The 18,161-nt window shown below is 59.6% G+C and overlaps 1 protein-coding gene across 3 annotated transcripts; it reads left to right on the plus strand.

Moving 5' to 3' along the window:
* The first annotated feature begins 2,925 nt into the window (after window positions 1–2,925).
* LHX4 (LIM homeobox 4) lies at window positions 2,926–17,515 on the plus strand. Of its 3 annotated transcripts, none has more exons than XM_049809139.1 (6): window positions 2,989–3,176; window positions 10,215–10,386; window positions 13,743–13,945; window positions 14,159–14,313; window positions 14,901–15,072; window positions 15,166–16,968. In XM_049809139.1, exons 1-6 carry the CDS (start codon window positions 3,101–3,103, stop codon window positions 15,558–15,560), a joined length of 1,173 nt encoding a protein of 390 aa, XP_049665096.1. In that variant the 5' UTR covers window positions 2,989–3,100; the 3' UTR covers window positions 15,561–16,968. The 3 variants fall into 3 exon arrangements, with proteins under 3 accessions (XP_049665097.1, XP_049665096.1, XP_049665095.1); XM_049809138.1 differs by having other exon boundaries at window positions 3,086–3,176; window positions 15,163–16,964; XM_049809140.1 differs by having other exon boundaries at window positions 2,926–3,176; window positions 13,743–14,313; window positions 15,163–17,515.
* The last annotated feature ends 646 nt before the right edge of the window (window positions 17,516–18,161 follow it).

The following is an 18,161-nucleotide window of genomic DNA, read 5'->3' on the forward strand; positions in this document are numbered from 1 at the left end:
TGAGGCTGAGTCTAGGCTGAGTTTTACCTGCTTTTTTATTATTAATTAACACCGACAGGGAAGGTGCAGGAGCACTATCCCTGCTCGTCTGTGCATTTTGCATAGTTGTTTCATGCTGCTCGTGTCTTCATCCAGCTGCAGGGCCGGAGGGGGTTCAGGCAATGCCAAGGAAGGAGCGGGGCATCTGTGCAGGGCCAGAGCCCCCCCAAAACTGGCCCAGAAATACAACCTGCTGAAAATCGTGACATTCACCCTTCTGCAGGCTGGTCACCACCGACCCTCAGCTCTGTTTTGGCTCTGAGAGGAGGACAAAACCTGGTGGGGGCATTTCACACCCATCATGTGTAAACCCCCACCCCCCCCCCCTCCTCAGGCAGCGCCAGGACCCCGCAGCACCCTGGGTGGCACAAAGGGGGGTTGCTCATGCCCACCTCCACCATCCTCTCCTCCCTGAATGCCGGGATAACGGGGTGGGTGTGCTGGGGAAAGCAAACCCAAAGGAGAACAAAAAACCCCAAAGCAACCAAGAAAACCCCAAAAGAGACCAAAAAAATCCCAAAGCGACCAACAAACCCCCAAAACAACAAAAAAAAACCCTCCAGAAGAGACGAAAAACCCACCAAGGCGAGGAACAGATGAACGGCAGGAAGGATAGAGGGGGACAAAGCAATATTACAAGGGGAGGAAGGGATGAAGGCTCTACTGGGAAGATGTGATGAGCCAAGAGTGAGCAGGGAGGAGGATGCTGGTGGGTTTTGGGTGGGTTTTTTTAGCGGGCACTCATGGTGGCAGCCCCCCCCCCCCCCCCCCCCAGCAGCAGGATGCTTCCCTGAGGTGAAGGCTTGGTGCTGCGTGATTCCCTTTGCCTGCTTGTTGCTGCCATGAGTGATTCGGAGCCGGGCAGAGGGGGCTGGATCAATCTGGCAAAGCAGAAAAATGAATGAAAATTGAATTCCCCGAGGAGAAGGGGGTGGGGGGAGCTGTTATCCCAGTTGAGAGATAAATCAGAGCGTGCCAGAGAGGGAGGGACGGTGATGACTCCCAGCAGTGCCGGAATAATTAGGGAAATAGGTTGGAAATGTAAAGCGGTGGGATAGGGAGGCCACAGGGCAGTGTCTGTTTGTCCGGCTAAACTTCTCCCGTAAATCTGCTTTAGGGACCTGTTTTTCTGCATCCCCGGGCTGGGAGCCATGCTCCCGCACTGCTGGCTGGCTGGGGACCATGTAGGGGGGACGGCAGCCCCTGCCCCAAGGGGCTCGGGAGCGCAGGTGGCCAGGGGCAGCGGGGGCCTGGATGCGCTTAATGCACTTAAGAGCCGGTGCTTGATTTAGGGGAGAAGAGGAGGAGATGTGAGAAGGGGCTGGGATTCACCTCCCCTGTGGCGGGGAACCAGTTTTGGGGTTTGGTGGACTGTGGGGGTGGGGGCTCACTCCTGCAATGATTGCACACCAGTCTCTGCCCAGTGGTGCGAGAAGAGCCAGCTGGGGTTTTGCTGGTAAAATGAAGCTTTGGGGTTAAAAACCAGCACCTCATTATAAAAATACTGGTTTTTCCTAAGGAACCATCAGGCTTAATACACTTCTTAGGTTTTATTACTTTTATTTTTAAACAACAAGCTTTTCTCTAATTGCTGGCGTGTCCTACCCACACATTTCCCGAGGGGCTTGACGAAGTTTTTTTCAGGTGGGAAAAGCCTCTTCCTCATTTGCGTTTCAGTGTGGAAAGGAAAGCATAGAAAGGGCACGTGTGATCTGAGGGCAGCTGCGCATTCGGCTGGGCTGAGCACCCTTCCCTCCCCTCCCAGTGCTGCCATGTGTGCCACCGCGGAGGTTTCACCCCCCTTGGGCAGGCTCAGTGCTCTAAGCACCCCTTAGCCAGGCAGAGCGGGACATCACAGCACATCGGGGCCATTTGGCACCGTCGTCACCAAGATGGTGACACGGTGAGCATCAGGAAGGCTGATGCTCTAAGCACCCACACTGACTAATTTGGGCTGCATTTTGGTGAGTTTTTTCCTTTGCTGCTGGGTACCGCCACCTCTCGACGCGTTGGTTTTGCTCTGGTACTCACCGACGGGGTTGCCCTGGGGTTTTCCCTCAGCAAAGCCCCGTGGGGATCGTTCTGGAAGCCGTAGTCATGCCAAACCCTTTGCCCCGTGCCTTTGGCATCGCCACCCTTGTGCCGCAGCAGCTGGCGGACGGGCTGTCGGGCTGGGCGTGCTGCAGCACTGCGGAGCTGGGTTGGCTCTTTCCGTGCCCAGATGTGTCCCTGAGGGAGTTGCTGTTGGGAAGAGCCCCGGGACCCAGTGAGTTCCAGCGCCTGGTCGAAGCAGAGCTTGCCATGGCCCTGCCCGGCGCTGGGGTTGCCCACGGAGGGGAGAAATATCTCACGTCGACACAGCGGCAAGGGGATGGTGATGTGCCGGTGTCCGCTGGAGCTGGGGAAGCCGCCCGCCTGGCTAAGCCCCCCACTCCCCGTGGCAGGAGGGAGAGGACTGGTGCTGTGTGCCCGAAGCCGGGACTCGCCACCCCCTCCCATTGAGCCAGAGAAGGTCCCTGAGCCCCGACAGCAGAGGCTGGGGCCTTTGGCTCTTCGCTCTCTCCCCCCAACGGCAGCGTCGGACAGACCTCCCTGGCACTGGACGGCGCCCCCGGTCGCGACAGCACTATGTTGCGACAGCACTGTGTCGCGACAGCCGCTCGAGGCCGGGCCTGGCCCCACTGAGCTTCGCGGCCGCGGGGCGCCCCTAGACCCCGCCCCTTCCCCGCAGGCCCCGCCCCCGGACCGCAAACCCCGCCCCCTTCCCCTCAGGCCCCGCCCCCGCCGGCGCGGGGCGGACGGCGATTGGCCTCGGGCGGCCCGGCCCGCCCCCGCCCCCCTGCGGGCGGTGACGTCAGGCGCGCTCCCCGCAGGGTGAATGAATGGGAGGCGGGCGGCGCTGGCGGGCACAGCTGCGGCGCCGCGCCCGGGCCGGCACCGGCACCGGCACCGGCACCGCCCGCGGGACACGGCGCTGCGTCCCGCCGCGGGGCTCCGCCGGCCCGGGCCGCATCTCTCCCTCCCCTCTTCTCTCCCCTCCGCCGCCCCCCGGGCCAATAAAATGATGCAAAGCTCCGCACTCGCTGCCGAAGGGGCTGTCAAGGGGCTTCCCGAGATCCTCGGTGTGCCGGTGCAACGTAAGGACGCTTTTCTCTTCTCCCTCCTTCGCTCCCTACCGCAAAGGCGGCCCCGGGCCGGCGGGGCAGGGCGGGCAGGGGCTGGAGGGGCAGCGCCCTGCGGGCTGGGCAGGTGCCTCCCGCTCCCGCCCGGGCGGGTTTTTTTCCTCCCCTTTATTTTGTTCCCCCGTGTCTAGCAGCGTTAATAGACGTAAAAATTAGGAGGGTGCGGAAGGGAGAGCGGTGCCCTGGGGCGGGCGGGCGGGCGGCGGCGACGGGAGCCGTGCGGAGCGATGCGGGCCCGGCCCCGACGGGGAGGTCGGCGCGGCCGCGGCTCCGGCTGTGCGTGTGCAAGTGCGTGTGCAAGTGTACGTGTGTGTGTGTGCGTGTGTGTGTGTGGTGCACTCCGGTCCCCGCCCGCCCCCGCGCACCCCCGGCCCGCAGCGCCCGACCCCCCGCTTATATCGTTTATCGCGACAGGCAGCGCCTCGCGGGCGAACGGCGGCGGTGGGAAAGGACCCACGGGCGTTCGCGCGTGTTACCGGGACGCCGGGCCCGGCTTGGCTCCGCGCGGCGCGTGGGGCGATGCCGCCGTGTCTGCCTCTGTCCAAAAATCACCTATATATCCATACGTGCCCCTATATGCTCTGTAGCTACAGGTAGCGCGTTGCTGTGAAAGCACATGCCGACGCGTGCCGTGGGGGTGTCCATAAACACGTCCGGCGTGGGGGGGGGGGGGGGGGGGGGAGTGTATGCACCCATGCACGCGTGGCGGGGTGTGTGTGTGTATGTACACGCGGGTGGACGGACCCCACGGGCGTTCGGCCCCGAGCGTGTTTCAGCGGGACGCACACGCTGGCGGCCGGGTGTGAGCCATAGGGGCCGACAGCCGGCCCGTTTCTTCACGGCCCAGCCCTACAGCGGGGCGGGGGGGGGCCGTGTGCCCGCACACCACCCCCCCGCATGCGGGGAGCCGGAGCGGGGGGCGGCCGTGCCCCGCTGCGCCCCCGGCCCGGCCCCGGGGCTGCTCGGGCGGGCGGCCCGGGCTGGAGCTGCTCGGGTATTATTATTATTATTATTATTATTATTATTTCTCTACGTTTGCAAACGGTTCCCGAGAACTGGGGCGTCCCTGCCGGCCCTCCGGGGGGGACCCGGGAGCCCCGGCGGCGGGGGGGGGTGGGGGGGAGACGGATCGGGGGGCCGGGCCGCATTTTGGGGGACACACAGGGGGTGGGGGGGGCTGCGCACCCCGGCAGCCTGCCCGCTCCGGGCCGGGCTTTGTGTCCCCGTCCCCGCTCCCCCACCCCCGCTCGCCGCTGTCCCCCGGAGCCTCCGCCGCCGTTCCGTGCCCCGCACCTGCCCCCGGCCCCCCCGGCCGACTGTAATTCGTTTTCCGTGGGTGTTTCTGCGAGGAGTAAAGCCGGTGCGGCTACCCGGGGGGGGGCCGCTTCTGGCTGCCAGACCCCATCCGGCTTTGGGGGGGGGGGGGGGGGGGGGCTGTCCCCGTTATCCCCCGTTTCGGTCCGGTTGCCGGGCCCCGGGGTCGGGGGGGGGTGTTGCAGGCGGGGACGTTTAACCGAATTTCACCGCAGCAGAGGGCAAGAATAACCCCGGGCAGGAGCGTGCGGCGGTGGTGGGTGTCCATCCCCAGGGCCGAATCCTGACCACCGAATAAGGGCCCCGGTTGCGAGCCGCAGGGTCACTTTTATGGCCCCGAAGCCCCACCGGTTTAAGGCGAAATTCGGCGCTTAAATCACGCTGGAGCAGCAACCGCCCCAGCAAAACTCCCCGGGTTGACCCTTCCGGGTGCCACCAAACTCCCCTGCCCCTGACATCGGCAGTTTTGGGCTAACTGACGTACGGCAGGCATCACCAGGAAATAATCCAACGAGATACGGTTATTTTTATTTATTTAAGTGCAAAAAAAACCCGTGGCAGGAACAACATACGCGAGGGTGGGCTGCTATAAAAGTTGCCGTCGCCCTGCAGTTGCCCTGCGGCTCCAGCCCCGAGCCCCGCGGCCGCCGCCAGCTCCCGGCCGTCGGCTTTCACGGCGTTACACGTTTGGGGCCTGATCCTGCCCCAGTCACGCGTGGTGCACGGCTCCCCGGGGCGAAGGACTATTGGCCCTGGGCAGGGAATACCTTCCCAAGGGGAATTCAGGAGGGCCCCCCCCCCCCCCCCATGTCGTCAGCACCTCGATATTTCATCGTCTGTGCGATGAAAACCCGTGATATTTTCATTTCTAAGCGCTATTAAATCGCAGGTTTTCCTCTCTACCTACCTCCTTATTTTAGCAGGGACTGTGTCTTACAGCATCCACTTCAGCAAGATTTTGGGGGGGAGCCGAGCCTCCCCCCCGACAAACCTAGCTACGGCTCAGCCTCGCAGGCAGGATTGTTACAAATCTAATTCCCGATATTATTTATGAATATTGTTTTGCAAATCTCACCGAAGTAAAAACTTCTACCAAAGCCAGCGGGAATCGTGCCCGGGTGCCGCCAGCCCCTGGCCAAGGGGCTGGCGGGGGGAATTGATTAATCGCCGCTGGGAAAGTCGTTCGCACGCTGCAGAGAAATGAATTGGAGGGCTCGTTTTTTGGTGGTTTTTTTTCCTTTTTCTTTTTTTTTTTTTTTTTTTTTCATGTGAAGGAATGAGGTTTCCTCCCTGCAGAAAGTCTTTTTAAGGAGTCCCCAACCTGGTGCTTTCCTTGGGGCGGGTGCTCGGTGCTGGCTCCGGTACCGGAGAACCGGACCGCCTTTGTGCTCCGCTTCCCACCCGCATTGCCGAGGCACCCATCCTGCAGCACCTTCCTCTCCGCGGGTGACGATCCTTTCCCCTTAACAGAAAAAAAATAATAACCCAAACCCACCCGCAAACCCCAGGAGAAGGGCTCGGTGGGCCAGCTCGCTGCCTGGCGTGGTCCGGAGCCGGCGGGGCCGGGCTGCGCTGGAGGAGCGCGTCCTTCCCAAAGGCTGCCCCGGGTTTGGAGCGGGGGGGGAGTGCGGTCTGGGGGATTTCTGAGGCCACCCGCCAGCTTGTTTCGTTTCTACCGTTATTTCTTTTTTTCTTTCTTTTTTTTTTTTTTTTTTCCCGTCGGGGAGAGATAGGGGTGGAAAGATGGACCCGCTGCTAATAAATCACGGTGCTGGCGAGCGGCGTGGGGCCAGACCTCAGCACATCTTGTCAGGCCATTACTCGGGTGCCCCGGTGCGTGGGAGGGTGCTGGGGCGCTGGATGGGGGCGAGGATTGCAGAGCTGGCTACGGATTTTCGTGGGATACGGCCAAATCCTGCCCGGGCAGGCGCCGGCGGGAGGCAGGGATGCACACTAGCTGTGCGGTACCTTCCCGGGTACATCACACAGGACCCCCGGCCTTAGCAGCATCCCCCAACACCGGGGAGAGGTTTGCATTGAGGGGGGAGAGGAGGGGGCCGTGGGGCTGTGCCCCCCCCCCCCTAAGTCTGCCTGCCAGAACGTCTCTCAAACCACCCTGCACACAGAGCCAGCCCTGAGACGCTGGTGGGCAAAGGCAACGATGGAGCGCCTGATGCCATGAACATTATTCCTGTTACATCAAATAATTTAGGTAAAACAAGCAGAAATAAATGCGAGGCTTTCTGCAGGCGGGGAGGCAGCGCGGAGCCAGCCCCGGCACAGCCGCCTCCGTTGCAAAGCACAAAGCGGAGCGCAGGGGTTGGATTTAAGATACTTTCTCTCTGCATGCATTGGCCGCACCAGTGGGTTGAGTGGGACACCTCCTGGTACCCCAGCAGCTCCCATTATTATTATTATTATTGTTATTATTATTATTATTTTATTTAGTACAGGGGAGAGCAGGCAAGCCGATGCGAGTTCAGCACATCTGTGTGCACGCGCAGACCTGCGCGCATTTGGTTGGTGCCGAGCATCTGCAGACAGATCGGAAGCAAAAAATAGGTCTCTTGTTAAAAAAAAAAATAAATTTCTCTGGAAATGTGGAGGAAGATATTGTATTATTTGCTGCAGTTGTTTGCTTGTTGAAATTAAGCTGTGTTGCTGCCTTTAGGAGAAAAGCTGTGTTTGTTAGCTTGTCAGTAGGTATATATATACGTAGATATACAAGTGAGTAGGTGTATATATATGTATATACATACACGTGTTTAGATAAATAACCATTTATATAGAAAACAAGTTTCATAAGCATGCATACATGTTTATGAAATAAATGAGAAAGATTTATTTGCACTACCACCAAATGTGCCTCCTCTCGGGGCTGATGCTGTGCTGCGTGCCATCGTCTGTGCCAACGGCTTCCACATTGCTGTGACATAGGTTTAACAAATGAAATGTGGAAAATGTGGCTAGTGCTGACCTGCAACCGTTTTGCTGCTCTCAGCAGCAAACTGGGGTGGGGAGCGAAGCATCCAGGTGTTTTTAGAGCGAGAAGGAGAAGAGGGACCTATGGAAGCTGTAGATAATTCTTTTTTTTCTTTTTTTTTAATTTATTCTACTGTTGTTAATGTGACACAGGCTTAAATGCCAGCAATAAATATGGTCTGAAGGGCACTGGGATTGTAACTATCTAACCTTGTGAATGATAAAATAAGCTGCCTTCACTTGAGATATATGTCAGTACCCCAAAGTATTTTTAAATAATGTTGTTTAAGGCTGTAACAATACCATTTTCTCCTGTGCTCTTTTTCTTTCCTCCCCTCTTTCTTTCCTCTCCCCTCTTCCCCTGCTTCTTTCATCTTTTCTCCCCTTTCTCTCCTCTTCCCCTTCTTTCCTCCTTTTCCCGTTTTCTTTCTTCTTTCCCCCCTTTTCTTTCTTCTTTCCCCCCTTTTCTTTCTTCTTTCCCCCCTTTTCTTTCTTCTTCCCCCCTTTTCTTTCTTCTTCCCCCCTTTTCTTTCTTCTTTCCCCCCTTTTCTTTCTTCTTTCCCCCCTTTTCTTTCTTCTTTCCCCCCTTTTCTTTCTTCTTCCCCCCTTTTCTTTCTTCTTCCCCCCTTTTCTTTCTTCTTTCCCCCCTTTTCTTTCTTCTTTCCCCCTTTCTTTCCTCTTTTCCCCCTCTTTCTTTCCTTTTTTCTTCCCCCTTTTTTCCTCCCTTCCCCTTTTTTTCCTCCCTCCCCCCTTTTTCCTCCCCTTCCCCCCTTTTTCCTCCCCTTCCCCCTTTTTTCCTCCCCTTCCCCCTTTTTTCCTCCCCTTCCCCCTTTTTTCCTCCCTTCCCCCTTTTTTCTTCCCTTCCCCCTTTTTTCTTCCCTTCCCCTTTTTTTCTTCCCTTCCCCTTTTTTTCTTCCCTTCCCCCCTTTTTTCCTTCCCTTCCCCCCTTTTTTCCTTCCCTTCCCCCGTTTTCCTTCCCTTCCCCCTTTTATCCTCCCCTCCTGCCTTTTCCACCCTCCCTTTTCCCCCCTTTTCCCCATTCCTTTTTCAATTTCTTTTTTTTCCCCTCTCCTCTCCCTTTTTCCCCCTTTTTCCTTTTTTTGCCTTTCTCTCCCTTTCTCCATGTTCCCTTTTATTCCTTTTGCCTTTTCTCTTTTCTTTTTTCCTTTTCCCTTTTTTCCTTTATCCTTTTTTTTTTTCCTTCCCCTCTTTTCCCCTCCTGGTAGCATCCAGGCCAGGGTACAGGAGGTCTCCCTCTCTCTCCCCATTGCTGCCCCCCCCATGGCCAGCCCGGCCGGCTCCCAGCCCCCTGGAGCAGGCAGCATCGCAGGGGGGATGTGGGGGCCGGTTCCTCCTGCCGCCCCATCCCCTGTCTCTCGCAGGCCGGCTGCGCCTGGCCGCTGGGTCCCTCCTCAGCCCCCCCAGCACTTGTAGCAGCATAAAAAAAATTATAATCACCCCCCCCCCGCCGCCTCCACCCGCGGTGCTATTTACTGTCAGCCGCTCTCCAGCAGGAGAGGGAGACAGCCCTTATCCATAAACATCTCTCCTGCTCTTATGCTCCAGCTACGGGCATGGCTTCCCCCCCCTCCCCAAAATCAATCTTCTTTCATGCATGCATGTCAGCATGATGTGCCTGGCTTTTACCGGGCAATCTTCTCCTCCAGACTTTTACAGCACCTCTCGTTTATTCTGAACTATGGGCAGATAGAGAGAGAGATAAATATCCAGCTCTCCAGATCTACAGAAGCTGTCCATCTATAGGCAGACATTGTATAGGCAGTCCGGATGGCCGGGTGTACATCCTGCCTTAGGAAAAGCCCTCCTTCGCCAAGCACCCTCCCGCAGGATGGGTGCTGTAGTGGGGCGGGGGGGGACACTGGATGGGGCAGGACCCACCGCCGCCGCTCTCCGCCTGCTTACCACCGCTGTGCTCTGGCCTGGCCTTGCTTCTGCCCGTGTTTTCCAGCGACAGGGGTCCGTAACACTCCGGCTGGATGGCAGAAAGCGGGTGGAAATATGCTGTTCCCATCACGTGGAAACCAGGGTTCTGGGAACCAAACGGGTGTTGGACCGTGGAGCGGGGCGGGGGGATGCAAAGTGGCTAGCACAGGCGGCTCGTGGTCCTCGGGGTGCGGCGGCAGTGGAGGGGAAGAAACGTTTGCCCGTGCTGTAAAAGCCTCTGCGGGTGGGGTGGGGGTAGTCGGTGTCCTGCACCCCCGGCTCACAGCTGGGACCCTGTGGGTGAAACCTGTGGGTGACCCTGGCAGCCTGGCCCTTGCAGGACAGGGGTGGCCGTGGGGAGCAACAAGCTGTGTCCCTGGCCGGGGGCTGCGGGATGCTGTCCCGGAGGGAGCGAGAGGCAGGTGGGGAAATGGGTGGTAGGGAGCACAGCCTGAAAAATGGGGTGCGGAAGGGAAAAGCATCGTGTGCGTGTGTGCGTGTGTGTGTCTGTGCATGGCAGGGCCATGGGTTTTGCTACCGCGAAGGATTTTTGGTGAAGGTTGGCAAAAGAAGATGTGCTGGGACACCGGCGAGGCGAGGAGCGGCGGCTCATCACCCCGCAAAGCACCAGCACGAGCCAACGCGGGGCTTTGCTGGCCACACTGGCTGGGTGGGAGCGCTGCGGGGGCGAGGGGACTGCGGTGGCTGACGCTGCTTTTCTCTCCATCTCTCTCCCCCCGCCCCCCCGCCCAGAGATCCCCCAGTGCGCCGGCTGCAACCAGCACATCCTGGACAAGTTCATCCTCAAGGTCCTGGACCGGCACTGGCACAGCTCCTGCCTCAAGTGTGCCGATTGCCAGATGCAGCTGGCCGACCGCTGCTTCTCCCGGGCCGGCAGCGTCTACTGCAAGGAGGACTTCTTCAAGTGAGTACCGCTCGGGGGCACGGCCCCCCGAAAGCAGCGTCTCCCCTGCCCGCAAAGCAGACAAACGCACAACTTCTTATTTTTAAGTGGAATTTCTCCAAAATCTTCATCCTTTTTTAAGTTGTGGAAATAATGAAACGGTGCTTTACAGCTGCCGCAGGATGCTCTTTGTTGGGATTGAACCTTCCGAAGGCCCCAAATCTCCCTGCTGCTCCTCTCGCTCCCCTGTACCCGTTTCAAACGCCCACGGAAGAGTGAGCCGCCGTGGTTCGGCAGCGGCCCCGGCTCCGATCGGAGCTAGAGGGCAGGAGAAACCCGCGCAAGGCAGCGGCAGCGCTGCCTGCTCCTGCCCGAGCCCCTCGCTCACCTAGCGGGGACTTGCCGATGCCATTCTCTCCTTTCATCTTTTTACCTTTTTTTTCTTCTTCTTCTTTTTTTTTTTTTTAATCCTTTTTTTTTTTTTTTTTTTCCTCCTGGTAGCGTAAAAAACCTCATTTGATTTCGTTGGCAGCTGCCTCCGAGCTGTGCGATGCCCCAGCCTCGGCGTTTCCCTGCTCCCACGGGACAGGACAACCCGTTTTCCATTAAGAATGGACTTCTTAGCGGGGATGCTCTAGTCCCCGGCTGCTGGCAAAATCCGGGAGCTTTCCCAAGGGATGGCAGAGGGTGTTGCACTGGGACCGGGCACAGCTCGGCTGGCGGTGAATGGCTGTGAAGCAGAGGGCTGCTGCTTTACACCTCCTGCAGCGAGGAGGGCCGGATCCTGGCCAGCGGGTGCCTTTTGCTGCCCGGGTGCAGATGATGGGCCCCAGCTGAAAAGCAGCTGCCGCACCTCGGGGACCAGGGCCATCTCCCCACGCCATCATCTCCTGCTCACCCCCAGCCACGCCGGCTCTCCCCATCGTTCCCCGCCGCCGGCCGGCCAGCTAAACCAACTGATGGCGATTATGCCCCATGCTAATCCCCGGGCAGGACTTTCCCTGCCTGCCCATCCCCAGGCTCTCGGGCCTCCCACATCCCCCCCTCCTCCGCCCCACCAGCCATCAGGTCCAAAGATGCAGCTTGAATTTCTCCTTCCCAGTTGGGGAACGTGCGACGGTCAAAGCAGCCTGGGTAATAACACTTCACTTCTGATATTTTCCAGCCTATTAATCTCCAAGTCATTTAAATAGTCGCCCAAAAGGTGCGGGTAATCAATGTTAATTAGAGTTGAAAGATCAGCGACTTTCTTAGATGAGGTCCTGCCTGGATTATTTGGTGCCAATCAATAGCATCTCGGCGCTCGCTCAGGCTCTCGCCTCACCTTTCTTTCAACCACTCATTGATTTTGGGGTAGGTAACCTGCGGATGATGTGAGGATTTAAGACCAACTTCAGAGACAGATTTGCAATGCAGGAGCTGCTTCTGAAAAGACCAGATTTTTTGATTTTTTTTAATCGTTTTTTCCCTCCCCACAAATCACAGCTCTTGGGCCCCAGCCATGTGCAGCTCTGTCCTGGGTTTGGCCGTCCCCAGGTGGTGTGGAAACACCCCAGGATGCTGGGGGTGTGCGTTAAAATGGTTTTAATAGTGTTCTGGGGGCGGTGGATGGGTAGAGGGAGGATGGGGGCTGCAGAGCGTGCACTGGCTCAGCCTTGGGCACGGAGAAGCATCGTTTGTCTGTCCTATCCCTCCCTCTGTGCATCCCTCTGTCCCACCCTCCATCCCTTCATCCCTCCCCAATCCCCCCATTCCTTCCATCACTTCATCACTCCCTCCCCCCAACCTTCATCCCTCCCTCCCTCTCTCCGTCTCCCTCCCTCCCTCCCCTCCTTCCCCTCCCTCCCTCCCTCTCCCACACTCCCTTCCAGCTGACTCCGGGAGAGCTGAGGTGTCCCCAGCAACTGTCCGGGGACCCTCCCTTTAGGATACAAGCCCAGAAAATGAGACGAAACAGGTTTTTCCCTCCTCGCCTTCTGCTTCCAACACCCCTTTGGGCAGCCGCTGAAATCGGGCCGGCACCGCTCACGCCTGCTGCCCGCCGCCTGTCCCTGGGTGACACCTGTGTGACTGGGGGACAATCTTGGGGACGCAGCTTTGGTGGCAGTGCCCTGGCTTTCCAGATGGCATAAGGGCATGGGCAGCCGTGGGGGATGTTCAGCCCTCGGAGGGCAGCGAGAGGTGTCCGGGCTGGCTGTACCCCCTGGGCACCCCTGAACGCCACCGCCAGCCCCTGCAGCCTCGGGGCTGGGTCCAGAGGGCTTGGGTTTTCCTGGACTGCCTCCTTCGTACTAGGTGGGTCTGTTTAAGGTGTAGGGGGCAGATTTATTCTGATAGCTTTGCTGCCTGGGCTGCTGCTGCAAGGCCACGACGGCTCTGCAGGGTCCTGGCCCCCCGCTGATGGGGTGCTTAGGGGTGCTGGGGGGAGCAGGAGAGACCCAGCAGAGCCCTTGTGGTGCCGGTGGGAGGTGGGGATCTGCCCCATGGCAATCGCGAAGCCCACATGGCTGACGCTGGAAACACCAGTGGCAATAGCCACTTATTTTTGACTCTCTCCTGTTGCTGCCACCACCTCGTGGCACGTGTCGCCCTCGCGCCGTTAATTCAGTGTACGCTGGGTGTTATCTGGGTGTTATCCAGGTGTTATCTGGGTGTTAGCCTTCATGCCTGCATAGGGCGACCACACTCCGCCGCGGCCTGGGCTGCACCCACGCGGGTGCACCCATGAGCTGGGTGCACCTGGACACCCCAGGCTCTCCGCAGCAGCGTGCCTGCGATCTGCTGGCTGCTGGGCCAGACGCGCGCTCCTTGCATGTTCCTTCCACGCTTCTTGCACCATTCTTACATGGTCCTTGCACGCTTCTTCCACACTTCTTGCATGCTCCTTGCGCCCTCCTTGCATGGTCCTTGCACCATTCTTGCATGCTTCTTCCATGCTCCTTGCGTGCTCCTTGCAGCCGTGCCGTGGGCTTGCTTGGGCCCACACCTACCCCAAGCCAGCACGCCCCACGCACCCGTCGGGCTGTCATTACGGTGTAAGAGCCCCATCATTCTGCATTAATCTGGGATTCATCATGCTAGCGGGGCGGTGTAATTAATTTATTTGGTATTAATGTGGATGAAATATGTACTGTCCTTGCAGGGGAAAATCAGGCAGCCTATAAGCATTAGTTAAAAGAACCATTAAAATCAAACCTTCCTCAGCTCCATTAGGCCCATCTTTCACAGTGAAGAAGATAAACCCCTGCCGTGTGAAGTGTCATGCATAATTAGGTTGATTGCTGGTTGAAACTCTGCCCTGTCTCCTGGTCCCCACCCCATCTCCGGACGAAGTCCACCTCGCCGGGGGGCTCAGGGTCACCCGCTTCTCCTTGCAGGCGTTTCGGGACCAAATGCACGGCGTGCCAGCAGGGCATCCCCCCCACCCAGGTGGTCCGCAAAGCCCAGGACTTCGTCTACCACCTCCACTGCTTCGCCTGCATCATCTGCAGCCGGCAACTGGCCACCGGCGACGAGTTCTACCTGATGGAGGACGGGCGGCTGGTTTGCAAGGAGGACTATGAGACCGCCAAGCAGAACGGTAGGCACCCTGAAAGGGCTATGAGGCGGGCCAGCACACCAAGGGGTGGCCGTGGGTCATGTCACGGGCGTCATACCTGCGGGAAGGTGTCACTGCGGGCTCTGGGGCGGCTGGTTTTGGGGAGCTCTTCCCCAGCGGCGTGGGTTGGCGGTTTGGGGTTGCTCACGCTGCTGCGGTCGGGGTCGGGGCTGGTACCGGCTCCTTTGCTTGCAGATGACTCCGAGGCGGGCGCTAAGCGGCCCCGGACCACCATCACGGCCAAGCAGCTGGAGACGCTGAAGAACGCCTACAAAAACTCCCCCAAGCCCGCACGGCACGTGCGGGAGCAGCTCTCCTCTGAGACGGGCCTCGACATGAGGGTGGTGCAGGTGAGGCCACGGGGATGCCCCTCTCCACCCTGCCGCTAGTGAAGGGGGACACAGGGGTCCCGCCGGAGTGCTGGGGTGCTGGGTTTCGGGGGTGCCGCGGTGCAGGGCTGCCAGTCTTCAGGGGGTGCAGGGGTGGCAGGGGTATTGGGGTAGCATAGGTGCCCGGGAGACGGGTTGCAGGGATGCTGGGGTGCATGGGTGCGTGCTAGCTGGGGTGCTGGTGTGCTGGGATGCAGGCATGCTAGGTCGCAGGGGTGCCGGCGCGTGGGATTGCAGGGGTGCTGGCGTGCTGGGATGCAGGGATGCCTGGATGCTGGGTTGCAGGAGTGCTAGTTTGCATGGTGTGTGGGAGCTGGGTTGCGTATGTGTTGGGGGTGCTGGCGTGCCGGGGTGCTGGCATGCTGCATTGCAGGAGTGCTGGGTTGCATGAGTGCTAGCATATGGGGTTGCAGGGGTGCTGGGTGGCAGAAGTGCAGGGGTGCTGGCCTGCTGGGATGTAGGGGTGCCAGGGTGCTGGCTTGCAGGGGTGCCGGTATGCAGGGGTGCCAGTGTGCCATGGTGCCAGCGGTATCCCCGTTTCTCGCCAGGTGTGGTTCCAGAACCGCCGGGCCAAGGAGAAGCGGCTGAAGAAGGACGCGGGGCGGCATCGTTGGGGCCAGTTTTACAAAAGCGTCAAGAGGAGCCGCGGGGGCGGCAAGCTGGAGAAGGAGAGCTCGGCCGAGGACTGCGGCGTCAGCGACAGCGAGCTCAGCTTCCGCGGTGAGCGGGACACCGACGTGGGGCGGGGGGGCCGCGGGGCTCCCCCCTGCGCTGACCCCCCCCCTCTGCTCTCCCTCCTTTCCCCGGCAGAAGACCAGATCCTCTCCGAGCTCGGCCACACCAACAGGGTTTACGGCACCGTGGGGGACGTGGCGGGCGGACAGTTGCTGAACGGCAGCTTCTCCATGGAAGGGACGGGACAGTCGTACCAGGACTTGCGGGACGGCAGTCCCTACGGCCTCCCCCAGTCGCCGTCCTCCATCTCCTCCCTGCCGTCCCACCCACCCTTGCTCAACGGGCTGGACTACGCCATGGACGGCAGCCTGGGGCTGGTGGCCCACGGGGCGCAGGGGGTGAGTCAGACGCTGCGGGCCATGGCCGGGGGGGGCCCCACCTCCGACATTTCCACGGGGAGCAGCGTCGGGTACCCAGACTTTCCCACCAGCCCGGCCTCCTGGCTGGACGACATGGATCACCCCCCTTTCTAAGCGCCGCTCGCCCCCCGCCCCGGCCCCCCTCGCTCCCCCCCAGCCCGCAAGCGCAGCACCGAGGGCGCCCGCCGGCGGTTGACCTTTCCAGGATTTCCCGTGGGAATCGGCCCCGGAGGGCTGGAGGGGTGGGGGGGCGGCATCGGTGATGGCCAGGGGCGGTTGTGCCCGGGGTGGGGGGCACGGATGCCTTTGGGTGTAAGCACAAGAGAGGTGTCGGCGGCACGTGGGACGCACGGTGAGGACTCCAGCGCGGGGCTGGGGCACGGCGGGATGTGCGATGGCGTAAGCCGGCGGGAGGGAAGGACAGTCGGGGATGGCAGAATCCGTCCCGGTGCCCGCACCAGCCCTGCACCCCTCCTGCCGAGCACCGCTGCTATTTTCAAGAGTTATTTTTCGATATGGAGTTGCAACGTGACTCGGCGCTGCCCGGAGCCTCGGCGGAAAGAAAAGTCTATATTGTAGAAGGGTTTATTTTAGCAAGGCTGGGGACCTGTCCAGGCAGGGCCATTGCCCCACTGCCCGGGGCGGGGGGGATGCTGCCCGCTCCAGGCACAGTGGGAGCGAAGCCGTCGCACGGTGGCTGTGGGGCCGTGATTTATCCCCAGGCATGTGGGAGTGCTTACGGTGCATCGCTGTGGGTTTTACCTCAGTCGCGCAGCAGGGAGGAATTAAAAAAGAAAAAAAAAAGCCTCTAGCCTGAGATGCCCAAGGGCCAAGCTGGGCAGCGGCAGGGCCGGCCGGGATGCTCGAGGCTGGCACGTGCAGAGCAGCTGCCGCAAGTGCTGGGGAAGGGCAGGGTGAGTGGGAGAGGCGGGGAACGTTTGCTCTGAGGGTATTGCAATAAATTCCACCCCCTCCACCCCCAAAGAGGGGAAAAAGGGCATTTCACCAGCTGCAGAAGCAGCTGCATGATGGTGGGGAGCAGAGGGGATTGGGGTGTGAGACCCCTCAGGTATCAGCCACCCCCCTTCTCCAGTGCCACGGGGCTGACAGGACCAAGGGCTCATGCGGGCAACCAGGGAGGGCCTGGGTGGTTTTGGCACAGCCCGTGAGCCCCATGGCGTCTGTTCCCAGTACCAGCCCCTTTCTCAAAACCCACATCCCTAGGCTTGTGACGGCCACCCGCCCATTGCTCCTGGCACAGCCTGCAACCTACCCCGGCCTTGCCAGGCTGAAGGCATTCAGCCTGATGGATAAAATCCAGCTCCACGCTCGCTGCCCGGGGTGCCCGGCTCTGCCCTGGCCCTGCAGGGATGCCCCGGCGGAGGGGTGCCCACCCCCCCCACCTCCAGCTTTGGGGTGATGCTGATGATCCTAGGCTGCCCTTCGCAGAGGGCTGGTGGTGGATCCAGTTAGCTGGCTGCTGCCAGAAGCCTGGGGCAGGGGAGCTCCGAAAGAAAAGGGGAAAAAAGAATAAAAATGAAAGAAAAAAAAAAAAAAAAAAAAAAGCCACTCAAGAAAGCACATCATTGGTATGTCCCTGTCCCTCCTTGCCCCCCCTGGCTGGGTGTGCTGGTGCTGCAGGTGTTGCCCCAGCTGCACCCATGTGCCTCCCCCCTCCCCAGCCTTGGGTGCTGCTTTGTGCCAAGCCCCCGGCCTTGCCGGGCACCGCGGGCGGCTGGTGGGGGGGGTTCGGGGGGAGCCGTGCCCGCAGCTCTCCATCCCCCTTCGACAAGGCCAAACGCCCCCTCCCCTCGCTGTGTAAATTTTGTACAGTTCCAGAAAGTGAGAGTCTTGTTTCCTGGGGGAAAAGAATAAAACCCAACAAAAATAATAATAATAAAAAAATTCAAAGAATAAAACCTTATTTATTGCCATGTCTTTGGGGAAAAAGGACCCCCCCAATCCCCCTGAATTCGGGCCTGGGGTGTTGCTTTTGTACCCTGCCTCCTGTGCGTTGGCATGAGATGTGTACGGTCAACCCCTCGCCTCGAGGGAAAACGGTGTCAAATAAACTCGGGATGCTCTTTAGCAAGCTGCTGTCTTTGGGATTTTCTTCCTCAATGGGAGGGCAGTGGCCACCATCGGCATCGCCTGCTCTAGCACTGTCACCTGTTTGGGGTCGGGATCCTCTGGGTCTTGTCCGGATGGAGGAGCTGGGATCCCTGGATGGGACGAACGACAGCTGTTATCATACCCTGGCTTTTTGTGGGCATGGAGAGGTTGGGGGGGGGGTTCGGGTGAGCATCTCCATCCCTGCCACATGGCACCCCAAGATGCCCGCAGCTTTCCTGCCACCACGCAGCGATGGTGGTGGGTGCCTGCAGTCCCCCCGCCACCGGCAAAGCCGACACATGTCCCCAGCCATGTCCCCTGCCACCATTTGCCTGGCTCTGTACCACCTCGGTGGGCACAGGTGAGATGGAAAAGCCATGCTGGGGGGGGGAACCAAGCAACCAAGCCCCTCCACAGGCACCGGTGTGTTGGCTTTCTATATTTTAATCATTTTAACATTTAATGCTTCTCAATTAAAGTGATTTCCTGGAGTAGATGCCAAGCTTAGGACGAATGCACATTAACCACTTTCTGTATCGGTAGTTAAAGGCACCGAGGGATTTAAACAGCAATCCGCAAGGCTGCTGGGGAAAGGTTTGGCTG

The sequence above is a fragment of the Accipiter gentilis genome, chromosome 8 (genome assembly GCF_929443795.1).
Source record: "Accipiter gentilis chromosome 8, bAccGen1.1, whole genome shotgun sequence".
NCBI classification, from domain to species: domain Eukaryota; kingdom Metazoa; phylum Chordata; class Aves; order Accipitriformes; family Accipitridae; genus Astur; species Astur gentilis.